The 24,013-nt window shown below is 39.6% G+C and overlaps 2 protein-coding genes across 2 annotated transcripts in view; both read right to left on the bottom strand.

Annotated features, from left to right (window-relative positions):
* The window catches only part of lig1 (ligase I, DNA, ATP-dependent), a 90,222-nt gene extending 77,202 nt beyond the window's left edge, over window positions 1-13,020 (bottom strand). Inside the window, 5 exon segments of the mRNA XM_051953303.1 lie at window positions 1,751-1,888; window positions 6,680-6,845; window positions 10,880-11,057; window positions 12,180-12,248; window positions 12,848-13,020. Coding sequence (XP_051809263.1) covers window positions 1,751-1,888; window positions 6,680-6,845; window positions 10,880-11,057; window positions 12,180-12,248; window positions 12,848-12,864 — 568 coding nt within the window. The 5' untranslated portion in view covers window positions 12,865-13,020.
* Window positions 13,021-14,511: 1,491 nt separating this feature from the next.
* LOC110958069 (ETS domain-containing transcription factor ERF) lies at window positions 14,512-22,580 on the bottom strand (the record flags this gene model as incomplete). The annotated part of the gene is made up of 4 exons (XM_051953658.1): window positions 14,512-15,394; window positions 21,049-21,139; window positions 21,939-22,065; window positions 22,306-22,580. Coding segments are annotated over 4 exons (780 nt in total), but the record flags the coding sequence as incomplete, so codon positions are not given.
* Window positions 22,581-24,013: the final 1,433 nt, after the last annotated feature.

Genomic DNA, 24,013 nt, shown 5'->3' with positions numbered 1-24,013 from the left:
GAATGGCAGCCTGTTCTCGCCGTGGGTGAAGACAGCAAGGCACATCCCCGTTGGTCAGTAACACTCAGTTCTCGTATGACATCCCGCGAGTTCGTGTTTCAAATGTCGGTCGTTCTGATTGGCGAACAACAAGCATGGCGGACAAGAAGCGGCAGCGCTCCATCGTTTCGTTTTTCGGAGCTAAAAGCAGGTGTGTATCACAGACATATATCAAATTAAGTATCAAAACTATCGCATGTCATCAAAATAAAGTGAGCAACGCAGTGTAGGCATCGATCTCGCTTCCTTTACTGAGTTTGCTTACTGTCTTGTTGTCCGCGGCGATACGAATTGACAGTGACTGCAAAAATGGCTCCCGTTAAAACATTGAGGCACGACAAAACCCGTTCTCACGAACGAGACAAATGATTTCAACGGAATATAAAGTTCCTAGTTTCTTTTGATAAAATGATTTATAGAGTGCCCGAAATTATATCATTCAAAGACAAAACAAATTCTGTGTTCAAATTCTAGTTCTGTGTTCAAAAAGGTAACAGTTTTGAAAACAACTAACTCCTTCAGAAAACCAGTTGTTAACCCAGAGTTGAAGTTTTCTTTCACATTTTTAAGTAAAATGAAGGTCATGACATAACCTTTTTATTATAAATAAAAATGAAGTGGGAATTTGGTACCTAACATGTAGTTGTTTTTAGAAAAAAGTAAAAGTCACCACTTGATTCCAGATTTAAGTCCTTTGTCATCTTTTTCAAATTGGTAATAAGAACTGATGTGGCATTTTGGAATGGCTTGTGGAAATCTGACCAGAATATAATAGACTGGACTAGTTGACACGTTTTGATCGCAACGACAAGTGGGTTTATATTTGTCATATTTTCTCCCTATCACTAATTTTTAGAAAAGAAACATGAAAATTTTATTTAATTTAGTTTTTGGAAATGGCTACAAATACAACAAAACGTGCTCCAAATTGTGCCAGAATGCCCCATTTTGCATCTCGATTTTCAAAATTTTTCCGGGAGACCATGCCCCCGGACCCCCCTAGTTGCTTTGCACCTCTGGTGCAACCACCACCTCACAGCCATATCAACCCAGGGGAAACACTGTGTTGTAATCTCTACATTTAAAGAATCTGCATTTTTTCTCTCAAAATTAAACCAATCAGCGCTGGGAGAGGTTCTACAGCAGAAGTTCTTGGAGATGGTCCATATACAAAGGTTCACCCTGCACTAAAACAGTCATATTTTTTCCCACATTTAAAGACCATACACATGCTCAGGTCCATGTAGTTGGAGGAGATTAAGACTAAGAGGGGATGGCTGCAAGAAGATGGTGTCGAATTTTAATTCAGGTGGTGTGTTGTATTTGTTTCTACCAGACTTCTGCCTACTGCAGCTTTAATTTAAGATATATCTGTGAACATGCAGAGGAATGGTTGATGCTGGAGCAGTGATTTCTATGAAAGAGAATAACTCAATTTTGCGTGGGCTTCAGGCTTTCTAAGTTGGCAAAGCTTTTACATACATAAAGAAGCTACAACAGAAAATCCAAAAAAGCACAAAATGGGCTCTTTAAAATATAAGACATGTTTGTGAAGATATCTCCAAAAAATTTGAGCATAATGATGATTAATAATAATAATAATATATAATGTCTGCTAATAAGAAAATGTGCTGCTGTGTTTGTGCAACTTTCCAGACTTGTACTGCAGCCAAGCGCTGTTATCAGACTGCTAGCAGAGACAGAAGCGTACCTGCACTGCTGGCAACGGCCTCCAGACGGGGTCGTTTGTTTTGCTGACCCTGCTCCTCCTTGGCCTCGGGCTCCTCCTTTGGACTCTCGCCTTCGCTCCGGCTCTCGTCTAGCTTCCTCTTCGGGAACATCTTCCTCGCTGCACACATCAGGACACGGGCATTAAATTAAACGAAGGAGAAGAAAGAAGCGAGAGGCATCCCAACTGAAATCGTGCGATGAGCAAACAGAAAGAGAATATGGAGATGAAGACAGTGCGAGTCTGCTCTCTTACTGCAGATGTAGGCCACAGAAGAAGAAAAAAAGAGAAAGAGAGAATCATAGATACGTTCTTTGCTAATGAAAACGCTAATTCCATCCTGAAAGATATTATGCAGCACAGCAGCTTACAGTTCCAGTGTAATTTCCTCTATAATTTTATGCAGCAGTGGTGCTTGAGGGCAATCTTAGTTTTGGATCCACATCTGCCTCGGCTTTCGGTCCTTGTTAGGGATCTAGCACAGGTAGCACTGCTGATGTTTTTTGTCTGGATATTATAATGAACGCATTAACCCGGGACATTAAGAATGCAATTTCTGGTCAAATTAGAGAGTCGCTTTAATGTGATGTTTTCTCCAGCAGAGATGGTGGCGGGGCTCTTATTGTGGCAACGCACCACTGCTGAAAGCAAACACTGCAGTCATCAAACACAAAGAGAATGGGATGATGAAAAGAGAATGAGCCGCCTCCCTGCTGCAGAAGTGGGATGAAGGAAAGTGAGAAAGGAGGTGCTTCCCCAAATGAAAAGTACTTGAAAAATTCTAAGTAGCTTTAAATTCTCTTCAAAATCCGACATTTCTGGTGTGATCCACATGAAATCACTTGGCCATTCTACTTCATGTTAAACGCAGACATTTGCACACCCACACATCCCATTAAGAATTTACAAATAATGAACACTTATCGCTGAAAAGCAAGAGCTCTATTCCAGTGTTATCTTGCACATGTGAAATGTTCTGGCTGTCGTGAACCAACTGCAGCTATAAAATAAGAATCGCAACCTATGTTCTTTTTTTTTTTTAACAAACTTACCAAAGCCTGCAAATCAAAAAAGGGGGGGGGGGGGACCAAATAAGCATTGACAATCAGCTACAATAATAGGACGAGAGGCTCGGCTGGTTCCATTAACGCCCAGTCAGCAGAAACGATACATCGCAAGACAATGCGGCAGTAATATTATTATTATCACAATGCAAATACATGCAGAAAAATAATGACAGAAGCTCAAGGAGGGTGTAGTGGTGCTTCAGCAGATTAGATTAATGGCAAATAGTGAAACACAATCTAGCCTGCTCGTTGTCAATCTAAGACAGTGCAGAGATTTAAGAGATGAAGGAAACAAAGAGGTGAAAAGTGTACTTCGCAGTTTCTTGCAAACAAATTCCTTATGCATTCAGTTTGTGATAAATGTCTTGTTTTCCCCCTCATTGTGAAATAATGAGTATTTGCAGCCATTAGGCTCCTGCAAACAAGTAATCAAGTAAAAATAGCTGGAGGCAGGGAAACTATCAATCCTCTGCTGGTGTCAAAGTTCAAAATGTTGCATGTTTGGAGGAAAACTTGAAAACTACAGTTAGAAGAGCGTACGACGAAGAGACTTTGACATAGGCAGGCTTTCTTCAACAAAACATACACCCAATCAAAGGTAACTGATATCACAATGTGGATGATCAGTCATCACTTTTTCCTTTTACCGTAAGCACATACTACAGCTGCCCACACAGAGTGCGTTCTGTTTACTTATTACTTCATCACAGTATTGCACCTAAAATTCTGATTCATCACAATCTGTAGTGTGAAATGAGATGTCGTCAGTCCGTGCCATATCAGCGGCTTAAACTTGTTTGAACTCGTGTGACACCGTGATGATGTAACTACACAGAGGATTGTGGGTCAGGATGTACAGAAAAGCATGCTGGCTCAAATACTCTATAATCCGAGTGGACGTAGTCGGACATCTGGTCATGTTTGGAACACTACATCTGATGCACTAGGACACACTACATGTTTTTCTTGCATAATATATAGCATGAACACCTTTGCACTTGGCAGACTGTGCAAAAAATGTAAATAAATAAAAAATACTCCTATTACCTCCTGCGCTGCTTGGAGGCACCAAAGTCCTATTATCACACTTGAACTAGTTTTATGGCACTCATCCAGGTTGTGTTCTCCTGACTAGATTCTTGCTTGTGCTGGATCTACTTTCAGTACATGTACATCACTTTGGATAAAGGTGTCTGCTAAATAAACTAAATTGTACTTTGAAAGTATTGCTTTTGGAACGCAGTCAATGTTTTCTTCTTCAGACTTCACAACAGGTTGTTATAATAGAAAGCTATGACAAATATAAAAATTTATTGTGGTACAAATCACTGTTATGATACGAGAGAGGAATGCTGGTGAAAAAATTGTTTATTGTGTAGGTTAATATTCATTCTAACACTTAGTGCACTCTCAGCGCAGCTGCTTATTTCCGTATAATGTGACAGCTGCACATTAGAGCTCTTAAACTGTAAACATACATTTAAACATGGGGCTGCACAGTGGCTCGGTGTTTGCACTTTTGCCTTGTGTCCCCAGTTCATGTCCCGGCTTTCCCGGGATCTTTCTGCATGGAGTTTGCATGTTCTCCCTGTGAAGGCATGGGTTTTCTCCGGGTTCTCCAGCTTCCTCCCACAGCCCAAAAATAAGCTCAGGTTAATTGGTAATTCAGAATATTCCGTAGGTGTGAATGTTTGTCTAACTGTGTAGTACTGTGATAGACTGGTGACCTGTCCAGGGTGCTCCATGCCTTCACCCTAAGTCAGTTGGGATAGACTCCAGCCCTACACGAGCCCAATGAGGATTAAGTGGTGAGAGATGATGAATGAATGAACATTTAAACATGATACTCAGAAACTGCATTTAGGTCTGACACTTGTCCAAAATGAAGGAAACACTACAATCAATTTCGTTTTTTGCCAAATCAGAGAAACGAATTGTATTTATGAAATATTTTTAAATAAACACCAAGACTAACGCGTCTTTGGATCTGCGCTCTATTGGCTGCAGCACTAGAGGTATAAGACAGCACTGACGGCAAATCAGGACCAAACATAAAAACATATTTGGGCATTTCCTGCATCACTAACTGAATGTATCCGGGTTCCCGTTTGCAACACAACACATTCAGTTTGCCTGCTGTAACTGCACAGCTTCAGTCAGCGCTATTGCCAACTTACAGCTCAACAGGTTTGCAGATTATAACAGATGTTAATTTTTAGCACATTCCCTCAGCTAGAAACCGGTAGTACTCAGAGAATATAATCAGGAAAAGAACTGGTGACAGGCAAGTGCTTCTAATAGCCAATTTAAATACAGACCTTTGAACAAAAGCAGGTTAGCTGTGCAGCATCAGTTCCCATGGTGATCCAACAGGTTAAAAGAGACTGCCACGTCCATAGCCACGTCCCAAGTCAGAGGCTGCATCCTTTGAAGGATGTAAAAGCTCCATCTGAGCGTTTGTTAAATCAGACGGTCTAACCTACAACAGAATTTAATTTTCTGTGTTCATCAGCTGGATGTAGGACTGAATTTAATTTGATGGGTTTCATACTGTATTACTGCAAAATGTGATTATTTTTGTTGTTTTTTGTGTTTGTTTTAAAAGCCTCATAGTAGCAGAAATTTTTCATTTCATCTGAAAACTGGGACTGTTTTGAGGAACAAGACGGCTCAGTATATTGGACAGTTTATACACTTCCTGTTGGCTAGCAAACCGGACTGCCGAATTTTTATCCCGAGGACAAGACAAGAAACTCAGACGACGTTTCAATTTTGGTAGTGTCTACAGATACGGACCCGTACCCGTAGCCTGTGGGCTACGGATACGGCACTTTCCATTTGCCAGACAGATACGGACCCGTACGCGAGTCTCGCAAGTCAAGAAGCTGCTAACCACTGCAAACTGTTGAAAGGTAAGCAAAGGTTAAGGTTAGGGTTAGTGTTAGGGTTAGGTTTAGGGTCCGTACCTGTAGCACCGATGCTACGGGTCCGTACCGCTAGCGTCTACCGGGAGTCACTTGACCAGATCTCGTGTATCTGATTGGCAAATGGCAAGTGCCGTATCCGTCGTCCACAGGCTACAGGTACGGGTCCGTACCTCTAGCAACAACCTTCAATTTTAACTAAATTTTTTGACTGAAATCCATCCCAAAATTGTGATTTTGTTTTTAATATTCTTTATATAAATGGAGAACCTGAGGTGCTTTTCTACTGTATGGCTGTAATGGACTAAACTGTCTAAAAAAAAAAAAAAAAAGTAAACTTAAACAAGTTGTGAACACCTAACAGTGAAATCATTTCTATAAATAGTTACAGGTTAGGCACTCTGTGCATAAAAAAGCTAAGTCGTTGGAACTCTCCAGAGAACTACACCCACTAGAGATGTTCTTTATAGACCACAAAGAACAGAGGTGCTTCATATCTAAGTTCTACTCTGAAATAGTAAGTCTGAACTCTAACAAGCTTGTGCAAATAAGATAATAAACTTCAACTAACACTGAAGCAGTAAACCGGAAAGCAGTGCAGTTAAAACTCCAGCTGTTGATCAAACTGTCACCGGTACACAATGAATCCTATCCTGGGAGATGTTGGGCTGTGGAGGATGCATCAGGTGGATCCTTGATGCGAACAAAAGAAGGACGCATTCGAGGGAGTTTGCATATCTTTGCACCACTATAAGGCATTCAGTCTTCAAATGCAGCCTCTGAATTGAGACACAGTTCTCGAAAACCCTGACTAAACAAACATGGCTAACTTTGATAATCTTGCTTCGTAGCGCACAACTCTGGGCGTAATAACAAATATGTAAATAAAGAGAGCAAATAAATTGGGATCAGATACTGACCAGTCTTGCGCTTGACAATCCCAGATGGGGAGATGGAGTTGGGTGTGCTGGGGCTTCCAGGTGAGGCTGAAGAGGCCGGGGTAGCTGGAGTGGCGGGGGTTATAGGCGTGGCTGGGGCTGGCGGTGGAGACAGGGGGGTTGGAACCGCCTTAAACACATCGTCCTTCTGAAAAACAAAACAAAAAAAAAAACAAGCTTCAGTAGTCATCATGACAAGAGGCAGCGCAAACACCAACTTCAACAGGCGGAATTACTGCTGGATTTTCGAGGTTGTGTCCCTTTTTAAATGTACATCAGCATCTTGACCGTTTCCATTCTACACATAATGAAAATGCAAATGACAGTAACAATTGTCCAGCTGTCCAGAAAAATGTCACTTGGATCGCAGTGAACCGTTTGTATCATCTGTTTGCGTGGCGTCTTCTGCCAAGGAAAATGAGAGGATTTGTCTCTTTTTGTAAAAAGGAAAACTAATTTGTTTACTGAATGAAAAACGTCATTTGAGGACTTGTCAACATGGGACAGCTGAAGACATAAAAACAAAAGCCTGAACACAGTGTGTGAGGCCACAGATCTCTGAGTAAGTGTCGGGGGGGGGGGGGATACTGCTTTGTGGCTTTGACCTTGTTAACTCATTTGTAGCTCATGAGAGGCTTGTTCAGCTAAAATCAACCTGCTGCCATTGTTCACCTGTTATAAATGCGGCTGTGTTTCGAGCTTCCAGCTGCGCGTAGCTCACTAAGTAGCATTGCTCTAGCGGGTAACATGGCATCAGAACTAAGACAGAGTGTCAGAAGTCACATTGTTATTCTGAGCAGAGAGGGTCTTTTCTCAGCTTCAAATCATGGCTAGACTAATGGTTTCTAAAGGGGGCAGTGCATCTAGTGAAGAAACACTGCAAGGAAACTGGATAAGCTGCATCAAAAGGAGGATTCAGGCAGACCAAATGTGAGCGCACCATCAAAAGATCAATACGTTGAGCTTTGTTCGTCGACGATAGAAAAGCATCTTCATCACAGATATAGAATTTCTAAATAAAGAACACTCCAATCAGCAGAAGTTCTGTCAAAAGAACGCTGCCTGGTAGCATCTCAGAGGACGAGGAGCGTCTCTAAACTACTTCTCAGGAGGGAAGCGGGGCCGAACACATGGGGAGGGCTAAGACATGAAAGCATTTCAGAGCGGATGATGGGAAAAAGTCAGACTCACTGATGAATCACAGATAGATAGAGATTAGTAGCCTTTAGAGGAGGCTGTATGTGAGGAGACAAGCAGCACAGAGAACAGTACTGGAATGCATTACACATACAGCGAAACATGACAGTGGGAATATTTAAGTACTGAGGTCTTATGCTGCTCTGGACACCTGCAGTGAATCTACTAGCAGCAGTCTGTTTCTCAGAAACATGCACCATCCTTCTGATTTTCTTCTATTTTTGGAAAAGGATTCATCCTAGGGCAGGATAATGAGCCTAAACACAGCTCAAAGCTTTGACTTGAAGACCTCAGTGGACCAAAGTCATCCAAACTCAACAGCACTGAACATTTACAGCGAAAAAGCCAAAGACTCCTGACACTCATGCTGGGAAAACATGGCTTATTAGGTGAAAACAAACTTGTGGAGCTGAAGCAGTTCAAGTGCTGCTCTCATCAAAGCAACAGCAACCAAGTGAATACGTAGACATTCTGAAATTCTTGGGCACTTTTCACAGATTCAACTAGAGCTTTTTAAAACCTGACGATTTGAAAATTTCCCAAATCGTAAAATCGAGGCGAGCTTAAATATATAACAATACAGATTCTTCTTCTGCCTTTCACGACTTGTGCACTGGCGTTTGCTTCCGCCTCTCATCTCCTTCCGCCAAAACACTCACACCGCCGTCACAACAGCAGATGAAGAGTTGGTCGCGAGAAAAGGGCCTCATGTTACATTGATTATATGGAAGTGGTTTGGCTTTGACAAGACCGACACAGAGCAAACTACAGTCATGTGCAAGGTTTGCAAAAGTACTGTGAAAACGAAGAGTAGCAGCACAACTAACCTCTTTCAGCACCTCCAGCAGAGGCATCCTACAGAATGGGAAGAGTGGCCGCAGCTACGGGAGTGCGGCATGGCTAGCACTAGCCATAGCAAACAGATCGCAAAGAAACAACAAAAATCGATTAAAATCGTAATCGTCCAAGATGACTAAAAAAAATAAATAAAAATCGAGATTTTATTTTTTGGCCTTATCGCCCAGCCCAAGATCCAACTTACAGCACCTGAATAGTTGAGCTGATATAATAGCCTGTAATGAAACACTTTGTATTAAGATCAAAATAAATGCAAAAATAAAAGCGTTTCAGACTTTAGACCTCAATGTAATTGTCGAAACAATCAGTAAACTATCATTCCCTATTGGCCAATACATCTCCCACCAACGTGCCGCATCAACGAAAATCTTACAATAAAAATCTGTCATAAAACGTAAAATTCACTAAAAGTGAGCAAAGAGATCGAAACACAAAGCTAAGAGCAAGGAAAAAACACCCGAAACGCTTTTGTCATTCTAAGTGAAGGCTGTACAAATGCAAACCTGATCAATACTGAACATCGACAAGTCCTAGAACAGTTTAAATACATCAAGATATTTTCTGCCTTTATATAACTAAAAATGGAATACAACACCTAATTTATAACTAATTCTTAAAAATACATTAGTAACACAACAGGTGATGTACATCAAGATTTTTCTTGTGCTCGTCTGACAAAAGCTTCTGGTATTTTCACCTTTTCAAACCACTTATGCTGCTTATGTGCAGATTTCTGTCAAACGAGGCAACACAGACTCATTTCCTTCCCTAAATGCAGACTGATCATGAATCATCAGCACCCTTTTCATGCCATGAAAAGAAACCTGACGCACTTTAAAAGTATACAACCGTCTAAACGTTTGGGGTCACCCAGGCAATGTCATGCTTTCCATGAAAACACTTTTATTCATGCGCTAGCATAATTGCACAAGGGTTTTCTAATCATCAGTTAGCCTTTCAACACCATTAGCTAACACAATGTAGCATTAGAACACAGGAGTGATGGTTGCTGGAAATGTTCCTCTGTACCCCTATGGAGATATTCCATTAAAAATCAGCTGTTTCCAGCTAGAATAGTCATTTACCACATTAACGATGTCTAGATTGTATTCCTGACTTATTTAATGTTTTCTTCATTGGAAAAAAAAGTGCTTTTTTCCCAAAAATAAGGACATTTCTCACCCCAAACTTTTGAACGGCAGTGTAAGGGAAGTCGATCCTGAAATCCTGACTCAAATGAGCTGCTAGTTAATCAACGGCATCAAAATTAATTTCCAAGAAGTCTGATAAGTAATTAATTATTCATCCAGTTATTTATCGAGCAAATTCTGCACTCCGAGTCCTTTGATTAGCTCTGTCAAGTCTCCTCTGTGTGCAAAAGTTCAGACGAGACTTGAACATTTTAGAGACACGAGGACCACAAAAGGTATTTTTGACATTCTGTTTAACATCTTGCAGACCAATAATTACTCAAATAAAAGACAGATATATAATTAGTACCTGTCGCTCTGCGTTTTATTCAACAAGAGAGGATGGATATATTAGCACCTCGTCAGAAAAAACATAATGACAACCATGTGAAAGGGATGTGGGGTTGGTCACACCGACAAACACCGTGTATCCATCATAATCTCTTCACTCAATGAACAAATAATGAATAATTGCTGACATATTAAAAACAAAATGAGGGGGGCGGTTAAGAGAAGTGTTTATCAAACAACAGGTGGCTGAACGACAGCCAGAGCCGATAATCAGCTGTTTTCATTATGTGGCTTATTGACAAATGCATTCAACGAAGTGATTCACCGTACAATTACCGCGTCTTTGTGTAACCGTGTTTTTCCTGTCACTACGTAAACAATAGCCACTGATGCACATGCAGGAGCTCTAAAAGGGATGCAGCTAGTTGGAGTTACAGTGTGAATTGAGGGCATTCTGATGGGCTTCACACTGCTTTGGTAACTCTTAGCGGCACAGCAAAGGGAGGCCGCCTGGTAATTCATCTTTTGCAATTAAAATTCATTATATAATCTGTTTTGGCACAAATGTCACTCAGAAGCTGCAGCTCATGTGTTGAATTTTAATCAACTCAGATGTTTCGATTCAAAAGTAAAGTCTCCCTTTTACCTTTTCTGTTTTGCCAGAGGCGTCTTTATCTTCTTGTCCTTTTGCAGCAACGTCTTTAACAACTGGCACTTCGTCATCGTCGCTGTCCACAATCTGACGCCGGCGTTTGACGACCTTCTTGATGGGTGAATCAGCTTCCCGAGCACCGTTCTGCACCTTAAGAGGGCTCTTGACAGGCCTGAAGACAAGCACAGGGACACAGGTAAGAGATCATGCAATGCAAAGGAATAAGCCTTATTTATACACCGCTGTTGGCAGCACAGCCACAAGGTGCTACATTAGCTATTTAAAGGAGGATCAAGTCAATAGTAAAAGCAATAAAAAAAACAAAACCTATAAAATCAAAGCAAGCGTCATAAAAAAAAAAGAGGTCAAAGCAATAATGAAGAAGATCATTACATGAAGCCGAGTCAATTAAAGCGAGTTTTAAGACACACTTTAAAGACTGTGCAGTCAAAAGATAATGAACACTTTATCATCAAAGCAGCTCGGAGATGAGAAACAGAAGTTCTCGTCTCTCTCCACGCTGTCTTTTGATAAAAACTGCTGGACACAAAAAGTTTCACTGAGCAGAGATTCAAAGATAACGACACAAGTCGGTGGGCTTTGAGCACCAGAACCTGTTTGAAAATTAGCTGATGCACTGATATAGTTTACTGGTTCCCAACCATGAAGACTAACACAGGTATTTCAAGCATTTTAGACAATAGAAAAAATATTTTTGCTAATGTGATTGCTTTATTAATGAATGTATTCCCTGAAAACAGTTCAAACAGCCTCATATGTGTAAGCAAAGACAAATTCATAACATAATTAACAGGCTCAGTGAGACGGCAGATCTGTATCTGAGTTCTTTAAATTTCTAAGTGCCAGCAGCTACAAATTCAGTTCAATTTTCTCTGCATCTGACAAAAAACTTTTGTAACTACAGGATGGAGTTCTGCACTAAAACTGACAACTATTTTCAATGTTGATCAATCCATCATTTGTTTTCCAGTTAAAGTGATTAGTTGCTTGGTCTGAGAAACTGTGGAAAAAATGGCAATCAGTGATTCCTGAACCCCAAGATGATGTCCTAAAATGCCTCATTTGTCCGCAACCCAAAGATAAAGAGCTTAAAATTAGAAAGAAGTAAAGAAACTAGTAAATATTCACCTTTACAAAGCTGAAATAAGAGAATGTGGACGTTTATTAGTATCCCTGCAACTGTATTCTGCACGTTTTCATCAGATGGGTATAGTGAAAAGCTGCATGCAGCAATAACCTAATAATTCAGTGTGATTTAAAAGGAAAATCTTACTTTTTCACTGATTCACTCGTGGTTATCTTCTGGACTTCCTTGTCTTTGCTCTTGGCCTGAAAGAAGGATCTGAAAGAGGAGGAGAAGGAGAATTTTAAAGCACTGGGTGGGAGTTGCCATGCGTGTAATCGGTGTATAAAAGTGTAATACAGTAACTAAATCAGCACTTATTTATGACAAAACAGCTTATTTGTGTCTAACTTCATGTCAAGGTGCAGGTTGTGGGATGTAAGCTAGCTTAGTCAGAGATCTTCCTAGCTTAGCAAACCTCATGTAGCTTGTGTTGCTATATTTTAGCTTCACTTAAGTGATATGAAGCCAAATAAAACCTTTCTCTATCGTTCAAAAACAACTAGCCTACACGTTTTAGGTTAGTTTTATTCCTGTGCAGGTATATTTGACAACAGTTTAGGTGTCTGTATTCACTTAAACAGCCTAAAACTAATTTAAGCTAATACTAGCTTACGAGTAGAATGGCTAATGCTAAAACTCAGCCACATTTAAAGGAATAAACCCGCTTCCAGACACTTTTAACCCCCTAAACACAACTTATCACCCAGTTAACGTGTTACAAGTCACCGCTGAACAGACACAAACATCGTCCGACTAACGCTACTTCCTAACAGACTAAAAGAGAAACTTTTCTCTGGTTGTCGGTTTGTACGTACGCGATGCTCCGCTGCATGTTGTCCGTCTTCAAGCTTCAACCCGCTACTGAATGAAGGATAACGGTGGGAGAAAAAATAATGCTCAGATTCAGACGCACAGAAACAACTCCCGCGCTGCTGCAGCTCAGAGGAAAAATAACTTACAATATTCGGCGCCAAAGTGACATCTCAGCCGAAGATCGTAAATAAGAGACGATGAGACACTCTGGAGGGAAAACCTGAGTGCGTGGATTGGGGCGTTCATGTGCAGTACTGGCCAAAACTGCAATCATCCTCATGTCTCTGTGTTATTTAACCTGCTCTGTGCCTTCAATGATCATCAATCCTGTTGTTTTTGCTGCTTGAAATTGCTTTAATTGATCTGCATAAAACACTTGTACGTGCTAAAAAATGATTGGAATGTCATTAATGCATCAAAATAGCATCAACTCACAAGTAAGGGTTGTATTTTAAAGATTATAGCTCAAAGGATAATCACAAGGGAGATCATTTCTTTGCTTTCTATATAAAACCCATCTATACATCACATTAATTACACTCTAAATAAGCATATTAGACATGCCAAAAAGCAGAATACTACAGTATTGCCTACATGGTATGAAATGTCAGGCGTGTTTACTTATGCTATAAACTGCAAAAATGTATTTGGACACAAGAATTCTGTTGCACAGTTGAGCAACACACTGTTGTCTGCCTTTTATTACAACAAATCAAGCTGATTTTATTGCCAGAAATTGCCTTCAAGGACCACTTTAACTTAAATAATGAAGTTTGGCTTAAAAGTGACCATTAGTGCATCACAATAATCTGACTGTCAGGCCCGTACACATTTTCTATAAATTTAATTTGGACAAAATTATTCTGTTGTAAAGTTTCACAAAAACACATTTTGCTGTTTTACCTGCTCTTTGCCTTATATTATAACTCATCCACTTGTTTTTACACCTTGAAAGATCTGGTTCAATTTAAATAATACAGTTTTCCATTTGCCAAAAAGTGAATGAAGTGAAAATTTCCCCTGAATGTCAGATCTAATTATAACATAAACTGTCTGTGAAGGTTCACAGACACCCTTCACCTACAACATAAACTGCAAAAAAATATTTGATGGCAAATATATCATCATTTAATATTTTTTACTGCTGTAAATGGTTTCAATAAACCAGTTTCATTCTAAAAATGTAGTTTTCTACCTCATGTTGTCTACAGTTATCCTAAGTAGTACTAAACAAATATTCAAAGGCACAGTTTTGCTATTGCAACAGACATAAAGTTGTGTGTATTTACACGTTGTGACTGTATGACCCACTTAAAAGCAGCTGGAGACGCACATAAACAGGGAAATACAGCTTTAACATGAATCTGTGTTTTACTTTTTGACACTAATTCTCACAAGCCGAGTGTATCGAGACTAACTTGATGCATAATAATAAAAAATAAAATTAAAAAAATTAAAAACTAAATAGTGAAAATTGCAAAGATTTCGTCTGCTACACAATATTTTAAATAACTTAAAATCATAACACATGTGAAAATGATGCATAAATTCTCTTCAATGTTGAGAGATCGATGGCGATATTAAGTAGGAGAAAGAAAGCCTAAAACCGTGCTGTATTTTCCTAAATGGAATACAAAAATAGAAGCAGAACCATAAAGAACTAACATGTATGAAAATATTTTTATTTAAATTATTAAACAGTATTGGTACTCAAAAATGCAATCAGAGTGGCACGTCTTCATTTACTCCTCTCTGCTGTGACTCTCTCCCGGGAAAAGTCTGTTGCGGGAAAGTTGTGGGTAAGTTAAAGGCGCCACTGCCCCCTGGCGTGTCGGAGTGGAAACTGCAGCCTCCGGCGGCTGGTCCTGGTTCTGCAGAGATGACATGACGGCTCCTTTTACATGAAAATCTCCCGCTGTCTGTCTGGATGCATCATTTATGCTCGTATCTTGTATTGTTTTCATGAAGCCCATGAAGCAGGAGGGCGAAATGCAAGACAAATCGCTGAATAATGTAGGCTGAGTGCGCTGCTTTATTTACTCAAACACAAGTGCCATGTTGTTAATTGTTTACAAGCTCCATTCCCTCACTGTGGCGTGAAGAGACGACAGTCAAGAGCAGCTTTATCAATATTTCTATCCGAAGGGGGGGGGGGGGGGGGGGAGAAGACGACAACACAATCCAACTTAATAAATACAAAGTCTGTGTATTTTCCAGGCTGTGAATAATAAACTACTGTACAATGAGCTCAGAAAAGAGGAGTCAGTCCATCTGTTGTAGTTCGTTCCTCATCTTGGTTGCCTCTCCTTCAGTTTCAATATGTTTCGCTCCACTGAACAGGCTCGGATTGACGTGGAGGTTCAGATCCCATCCAGAGGGGCTCTTGTGCGGCCAGACGTTAGCGTTCAGGCCCGGTTCCCTCAGGCCCACCCCAGCGACAGCAGCAGGGGTGGAGACGAAGGGGAAAGGGCCGTGGAGGGCCCGGGGCATCGGCATCGGTTTGGGGAGGCAGCATGGGAGTAAGAAGGGGCGAGGCAGGGGCTGGGCCGCTGTCAGGAAGCAGCGTTAGAGTCACATCAGTCATAAAATAAAAAAGCAATTTCTGCTTAGATGTATGTGTGGAGCTTAGATAATCAATATTGCTATAAAAGTATTCCCTAAATGATTCTGAAGCACATAAAAACATGCAAAACTGATCAAATAAACTGAAAAATGCAGAAATCTTAGCAGGCTGACCGATTCTAATGACATTCATTTTCATTTCATCTCTTTGTTCAGGTGCAATATTTCATTATCTTAAAAAATATAGCCATAATATCTCAATATAATTGCCATCATTACTTTTCACACTTCTGTTCTAGTTGTAGTTTGTTTTTTACCTTACCTATTTTTTTTAGTATTGTGTCATACTTACTGTCCTGAACAGAAGTTGCCGTACACTTGTAAAGATCATGTTTATCATGGCGGTCTTAAGTTTGCAATGACTCCTAGAACTCTTAATTTGCTAAGAAGGAATCATTCAAACTTGTCTTTGTCACTATAAACAATCATGCATTTTGGGTCTTTCATGAATTTATTATAGGTATTCTGGAAAGGTGACAAAATCTGCTGATTCAAAAATGCGCATACAGCAACTTAAATGATCTATTTTGGTGATATAGGAAGCTGTGTTCATCAAGTTTTCCTAGTTTCATGGTCTCTTAACTTCTCATGAGGGATTACAATTGACAACAGCTGGTGACTCCTCCAAGCCATTGTAAATAAGGCCCATTTGACACACTCCTTAGGCTCAGTCATAAGTACTAAACTGAGGAGCTGAATAAAGATCTGAAGATGGAAATAACGGACTTGACCAAGTAAGGAAAGTCACTTGGAGCCATTTGCAAGAAGGGTCATTCCGTGTGGTTTCACCAGATGGTGGTTGCTGCACCATCTTCAAATTAGTCCTAAATTTGCATGCCATTAGATAGTCACAAAAGTACTTTCTATGCAAAATTGTAGGCCTGTAGCTCAAACAGTTTCTGAGTTGTGGGGGTCTGAAATTTTCAGAATTTGGGCTATAAAAAGCCTCGCCAGCGTTTTTTTGCATCTTTAAGTGGTTATTTCTCAGCCTCTAGACATACCAGAGAGCTGTGAGTTGGTAAACAAGGCCTCTGCTTGTAGCTAGTGCCCCACAAACATCCCCAGGTGTTTCCCTACACTCTGCAGGCCATGGGGGCTTGCTAAAAATGCTAAAAATTAAGAGATACCTACTCACGAGTGGGGTTTGGGACCTAAAAGTACTAGAAATACTGCACAGAAGTGTTCTAACACCCCTGAGTTCCATTCTACACAAACCTGTGTGATAACTTAGCAAACTGGAGCTTTCTAGGTACCTCAGTTTGGAAAATATGAGCTCCCAAAGTTGGACGAGATTTTTAATTGGCTAATTTTGGTGGCAAAAATCTCAGTGTGGGACAGGTACCAGAGACCCCAAATTTTTCTACAAGACAGTTCCATCTGTCTTCTATCACTGTACAAAAAAGCAGCAGGGTTATATTTGTAGTTACTGAGATATTCTTACTCAAAATGGCATGGGTAATGTCAAAATCGTTTTTTGCTTTTCAGTACTTTAAATTGGGATACAAGTATTAGTAGTCATTCCAATGCTGCAGCTTTTCTCGTCCAACTTTGGGAGCTCATATTTTCCAAACTGAGGTACCTAGAAAGCTACAGTTTGCTAAGTTATCACACACGTTTGTGTAGAATGGAACCCAGGGGTGTTGGAACACTTCTGTGCAGTATTTCTAGTACTTTTAAGGTCCCAAACCCCACTCGTGAGTAGGTATCTCTTAATTTTTAGCATTTTTAGCTCCCATGGCCTGCAGAGTGTAGGGAAACACCAGAAGATGTTTGTGGGGCACTAGCTACATGCAGAGGCCTTGTTTACCAACTCACAGCTCTCTGGTATGTCTAGAGGCTGAGAAATAACCACTTAAAGATGCAAAAAAAACGCTGGCGAGGCTTTTTATAGCCCAAATTCTGAAAATTTCACACCCCCACAACTCAGAAACTGTTTGAGCTACAGGCCTACAATTTTGCATAGAAAGTACTTTTGTGACTATCTAATGGCATGCAAATTTAGGACTAATTTGAAGATGGTGCAGCAACACCCCCAAGGAATATCTGGTCATTTCACCTGGAATGACCCAGAAGCTTCAGATCCCAAAATCACCTGGGCCAGCAGAATGGAAACATAAAGCCACTGCCATAATCAAGGATGGTCAACCAAGAATCACCAAAAAACAGGTTGGCAATGAAGAAGAAGCTGCTGGAACACAGCTGTCACTGTTCACAGTTGAGTGTGTTTTATATCGACATGGGCTGAGACGAATGACTGAAATTTGTAGCTTCTCACATGGACAAAGAAAATGTCTTCTGGAGGAAAGTTCTGTGGTCAGATGAAGCAAAAAAAAAAAATCAAGTGTTTGGCCACAATGACCACAAATATACTATCCAGACAATTCCATGTTTTCCATGAAAACTCACACTTGTATTCATGTGCTAACATAACTGCACAAGGGGTTTCTAATCATCAGTTAGCCTTTCAACACAGTTAGCTCTGTAGCATTAGAACACAGGAGTGATGGTTGCTGGAAATGTTCCTCTGTACCCCTATGTAGATATTCCACATTTCTAAGTGACCCCAAACTTTTGAATGGTAGTGGACAAGAGAAGTTGAGGCCTTTGAGCACTATAGAGCATGGTGGTGGCAGTATCATGCTCTGGGGTTGTTTTGCTGCAAGTGGAAGTAAATTGAATAATGAAAAAGGAGAATTACCTCCAAATCATCAACCAGAAGGTTGGATCTTGGATAGAGTTGGGTGTTTCAACAAGACAGTGACCCCAAATACACACCAAAAGTAGTAAATAAATGGATAAACAGGCTACAATTAAAGTTCTAGACTATGAGAGAGCCAAAATGCATCATTGTATTTTAATGATTCCATCAAAGAAAATTAAGAGTTATAGAAATCAATAAAAGCTCAAGGCTGCTGTGATATACATGGTCTTTACTAATGTACGTAAGCTTGTGTTCAGGACTGTATATCTTATTGCTTTTTCGACTTTTTTTTGCAGGTCATTTAGTTGTTTGTTTTTCTGAGCAGTATCTGGAACAAGAATTTCCTTTGGAATTAATGAAGTTTTATCTGATCTTATCTTAATCATGAGCTTTTTCCGTAGCTTTTAACTACCTCACAGTAAGACGAGGTGCTTTAAATCTTCAAACGCTGAATAAAGATGCTAGTGTCAAAATTAATTACCGCCTTGTAAAGTGTAAAACAGCACAACTACACACATACTAAGTTAACAGTGATTCCAGCCAATAAACTGGCAGCATTTAATGGTGCATTTTTAACATTTACTCTCTTTCCCTTCGAAAGTCTGAGCTGCTTGAATTTATTCTCTCTGAAAGTACCCTCTTCAAGGTCAAGATTGAACTCCGTCCTTGCGATATTTCCCATCACAGTCATTCTTTATTCACCTTGAAATACATTACATTATAGAAGAGTGGCACCATCAAAATGCTCTTTCCTTGTAACTTGAACTAAAACGGGTTTTAGTGAAGCAGCCTTGAGGAGTGAGTGATGTGATGTCAACATGTGTGAATACGAGGAAAATGGAAAAGGGATTGTTTTTAGTGTTCCCCCCTTCATCTTAAGGCGAAAGGCATTCTGATGTGGGTCCAGCAAACACTACAATCACTGCTTTTATTGATCACTGAGTCTAGTGAAGAATTCCCAATAAATCCTATGAATATTGACGCCTTGTATAAAGGACAGCATCTTATTCCTCTGCAGCACACAGCTCTGTTTTTGTCCTACTGAGGACACGTCTTTGGACCACATGACATGCTCCGTCTTCACCATGAACTGAAAACACACCGTCCTGCTGCCACAAATTTGTATTAATTCACTGATACAGTGACACATATTCCCCAATAAAGGTAGCACTTACTGCTGTTTTACCCTCTGATGCACAACATGGGTCAAAAGTGACCCAAATTTAAGGGAAGACGGATTTCTCTTGACCCACGTTGTGCATCAAAGGGTGAAAGAAACTACAATGTAAAAAGAAGAAAAAAATCTGTAAAAATTTTGAAAAAACTGAAAATTTTAGCAAATTTGAGCAAATGTTTGAAAAATAATGACACGTTTAACTAATTAAAATATTGCAAAAATACTGTCATTGTATGATCACACACTGTCAATAAAATAAATCTATTTGTAAAAGTCCACATATTGATGTATTTACTATTTTTTCCAGCTTTTTTCTGTGACTTTACTAGTTATTTTCTTTAATTTACCAAAGCAAAAGACTTTTTTAAAAAAAAAAAACTGTTTAAAATTTTAGTTTTTCAGACCTTACTATAAATAATAATAATAATAATCTACATTTTATTTTCTTTCAAATAATGACAAATATCTTTGCCGGTAATACAGAATTTTATATTTTATTTTATTTTTAAGATTTGGCCTGTTTTTTTTTCTTCAGGTAAATAAATACTTTTTTTTATTGATTTTACCAGATGTTATCTATAATTTAACAAAACCAAGAACATTTGTGAAAAAAAAAAAAAAAAAAGAGTTTATTAATGATTCACAATTGTTATACTCCTTAACATACATTCTCTTTCCAATAATGGCAAATATGGGTAAAAAAATGTATTTTTTTTCTTAGATTTATATATAGTAAAACAGTATTATTTTACGATCATACGTTGGCATCTATAAATTACTATTTGCAAAAACACAGGTTTTTCAGAATATATAAAGTCTTGGACTGTTTTTTTTTTATCAAAATGTGCTTTCATTGATTTTACTAGATATTATTCATGACTTTAAAAGAAAACAGAGGAAATCTGCAAAATAACAGTTAAACAATGATTTATCATATGTATAATTTTAGAATTGTGATATTTCTTGCTAATCAAATACCTTAAAACCGTGTAGTTTGCAGTTTTGGTTAGTTTCCTTTAGAGTCAACATGTATATCAACGCTGTAATCCATGAGTTTACTAGTTATTATGCGCAATTAAACAAAACAAGAAACATTTGTAAAATAGTTTAAAAAGTTGTTTATCATGTTATGTTAATCTTAAATATTCATAACATTTCTTTCAAACAATTGAAAATATCTGTAAAAGAATATTATGTTTTTCATGATTTTAAAACAAAAAAAATTAAATGTAAATTTACGGTTAAATGTTGTAGATGAAACAACAACATGCAAATTTTATTCACAGTTTTTGCCAATTTTTGCTTGTGTTTACGGATAACATATAAATTTGAACTTTTTTATGTGATTTAAATAGTGAATTGTTCAAAAAAATTTAAGACAAAAATAAGACTGCAGGGGCCTCCTCAGCAGGATTATACGTTCTGTTAAAACTTCTCAGAAGTGGCTCGAGGAACACGACCAAGAGCCAGGTCCAGGTCAGAGACATTTCAGTGGCACCTCAACAATAACTATCAGGTCATTTTAATGTTGCAACTGATCGGTGTTTGTCGTAAATCTTTCAAAAGAGCCAACATCTGGACTTTAGGAGTCAGAAATCTCACTTAAACTGAATTTTCAACATTAAATTCAGTCCTTTGTCGAGTGCCAACAGCTGGACACTGCAGATGCTTTAAAACAGGAGAATGACGGAGTAGTTTCTTACCTCTGTCCATCACTGAGCCTGCACCTCCACACAGAGGAAGGCTGCTGTCAGCAGGGAGGAGAGGGAAGGAAAGATGGCTGTTCTGGACCAGCTGGACGGATGGAGGATGATATGGAAGGAAGGATGGTTGAAATGGAAATCTCTGAGTACAGCACAGTGTGGCACATTGCAAGAACACCGGGAGGAGCTTGTGATTTGTTCTTAAACACATGAAGCACTTCAGATGATGAAGACATTGCCGATGTTTTGCACACATTTTAAAGACGTAATTAGAATTTATGACATGAAGAGTTTAATTCCAAACTGGGATTTCCCTTTTTTTTCTTTTTACTTTCTTTTCAGCTAAAAGTAAATTTTTAAATGGGCTGCACTCCTACAGTGCTTCTCTACCTTTGGCAGACAAAGAGACTCCCGACTAATCCGTCCTCTTACAGAATTTATCATATAATTAAACAAAGTGTGGTGCCTTTATAAAGCGTCAGGAGGTAACCCGAGCCCTCGCTTTAACACAGACTCCTCTCTACTTTAGAGGATCAGTCAGTCGGTTGGTTTTATATTAAATGATAAAGTTTCTGTAATGATTTTTTTTTTAAATTCAAGTCAGCCAAATTCATATTAAATGATAAAGTGGAGCTAATTGTTTCTATTGGAGCCAGTTCATTTTTGAAATATTAAAGAATACAGTTGAGGTAATTATTTTCTCCCAGTGCTGTGGAATAAAACTCTTATTAAAGGGCTTCACTGGTGTTTTGGGAAACTGGTCGAAAATGCAGTTTAGATGCTGATTTAGTGTTTCGTTTTTGTAGTTTTACGTGAAATTTAATGCAAACTTGGAGCCAGTTTTCCAAATGGTGAAGCCCTTTAAGTTGCAGTGAAGACATGGTGAAGACCTGATGTGATGGAGGTGGAGGTGGAGGGTAGCCTGGATAGTTGACCAGGATGAGTTTGCTGAAGTTGAACTTGTAGGTGAATCTTTTCCCTTTGGTCTTGTGCAGGATGCGTTTGTTGTAGTAGTATCTGGAAGGGAAATGTTTTCCATGTCAGACGGCCTAGCTGCACTCACGTTCCTGTAGGCCACTTTTACATATTCCCAGATGGCATGTGTTGCATCTGCGGGTGTTTTAGATTTTAATCTTTAATATGACAACATATACAGTCGAGGAGGAGTACTTTTTTTTTTTTCAGATTTACAGCCGGAGGGAGAAGCTGCACATTCACAGCTGATATATGAAGCTGAGCTCCTGCATTTTGCATTACCTGAGTGCTCGGCTGAGTTTGTCGTAGTTCATGTGTGGTTTGCCCTTCCTCTCCCCCCATAGCCTGGCCAGCCTCTCAGGGTCCCGGATGACGAACTCGCCCCACTCCCCTCCCCAGCCGATGGCGCCGCCCTCGCCTCGGCCCAGCAGCTCCAGCAGGAAGTGCCAGAGCTGGACCTGCCTGGATCCGGGTGACCAGGCCGGTTTGTAGGCCCAGTCAGGAAACAGCACTGCTGGGGTAGAAAGAGCAAACAGGAAGTGGATTGATTGGCCAACAAGGTAAGTTCAGGTTCAAACTCAACCTCCTGAAGAAGTCACTTGGCCATCACAAAGCGTCTCAGCAGCACGTCTTAGCAGTGCAATTAAATGATATCAGCTGTAACAGATTGATTCATTTGTTTCGGCAAACCACAAACCACATTTTTATGTATTTTTTCAGAGAACCTTGGAGTGACTACATATTCCACAGCTCCCCATTCGTGAATTAGAACTGAAGATGCCTCTTGGATGAAGGTGAAACATCTACAAGAGAAGTCCAGTTGATAGCTACTGAAGCTAATATGTTTATACATTTAATATAATCAAGTTCTTATACGCTATAATAAAAGATGTGTTAAAAAGCAAAAAACTCGAAGTATAACATTTGAAAACTGTAAAAGACTTTGGCAATAACAGCAAACATCTGTAAAGTAATGACATATGATTTGATCAGCGTAAAGCAGTGTGATTTTACGATCACACTGTTTTACAGAACAACTGTAAAAATAAAAAAAATCTATATATTATTTGTAAAAATATAGATTTTTGTTGTGGACATCACATCTGTCCTACCCGTGTCTCTGTAAACACCTGTCCCCTCTATGTCCCTGTAAACATCTGTCCTACCTGTGTCCTTGTAAATACCTGTCCTCCCTGGGTCCCTATAAACATCTGTTCCCCTTGTGTCCCAGTTAACATTTGTCTCCTCTATGTCCCTGTAAACACCTGTCCTCCTTGTGTTCCATTAAACATCTGTCCTACCTGTGTGTCTTTAAACATCTGTCCTATCTGTATCCTTGAAAACACCTGTCCGCCTTGGGACACTGGAAACACCTGTCCCTGTCCTTGTAAAAATCTGGCCTCTTTGAGTCCTTGTAAAGACCTCCTGTCCTCCTTGTGTCCCTCTATACATCTGTCCTACCTGTGTCCCTGTAAACACCTGTCCCCTCTTTGTCTCTGTAAATATCTGTCCTCTTTTAGTCCCTGTAATCGTCTGTCCTCCCTATCTCCCTGTAAACACCTGTCCTCTTTGTCCCTGTAAACACCTGTCCCCTCTTTGTCCCTGTAAACACCTGTCCCCTCTTTGTCCCTGTAAACACCTGTCCCCTCTTTGTCCCTGTAAACACCTGTCCCCTCTTTGTCCCTGTAAACACCTGTCCTCCTTGTGTCCTTGTTAACGCCTGCCCTCGCTGTGTGTCTTTAGACTTGTGTCCTACCTGTGTCCCTGTAAACACTTGTCCTCTCAGAGTCCCTGTAAACACTTAAATGGTGTAATTTTAGGGTTCAACAATGCAAAAAAATTGTTTGTTTGCAGTGTTTATGCTAACTGCTCAACAGCACCTGTTGTTAACAGTCTTTGAGTGAAAAACTTGATCATGTGTGATTCGACAGTGATTCAACAATTATGTGTCTCCATGGAAGACAGAAAAGGTAAAGAACAACTGATTTGC

This window comes from Acanthochromis polyacanthus, chromosome 9 (assembly GCF_021347895.1).
Source record: "Acanthochromis polyacanthus isolate Apoly-LR-REF ecotype Palm Island chromosome 9, KAUST_Apoly_ChrSc, whole genome shotgun sequence".
In the NCBI taxonomy this organism is placed as follows: Eukaryota; Metazoa; Chordata; class Actinopteri; family Pomacentridae; genus Acanthochromis; species Acanthochromis polyacanthus.
This window is presented reverse-complemented; position numbering and strand designations above follow the sequence as displayed.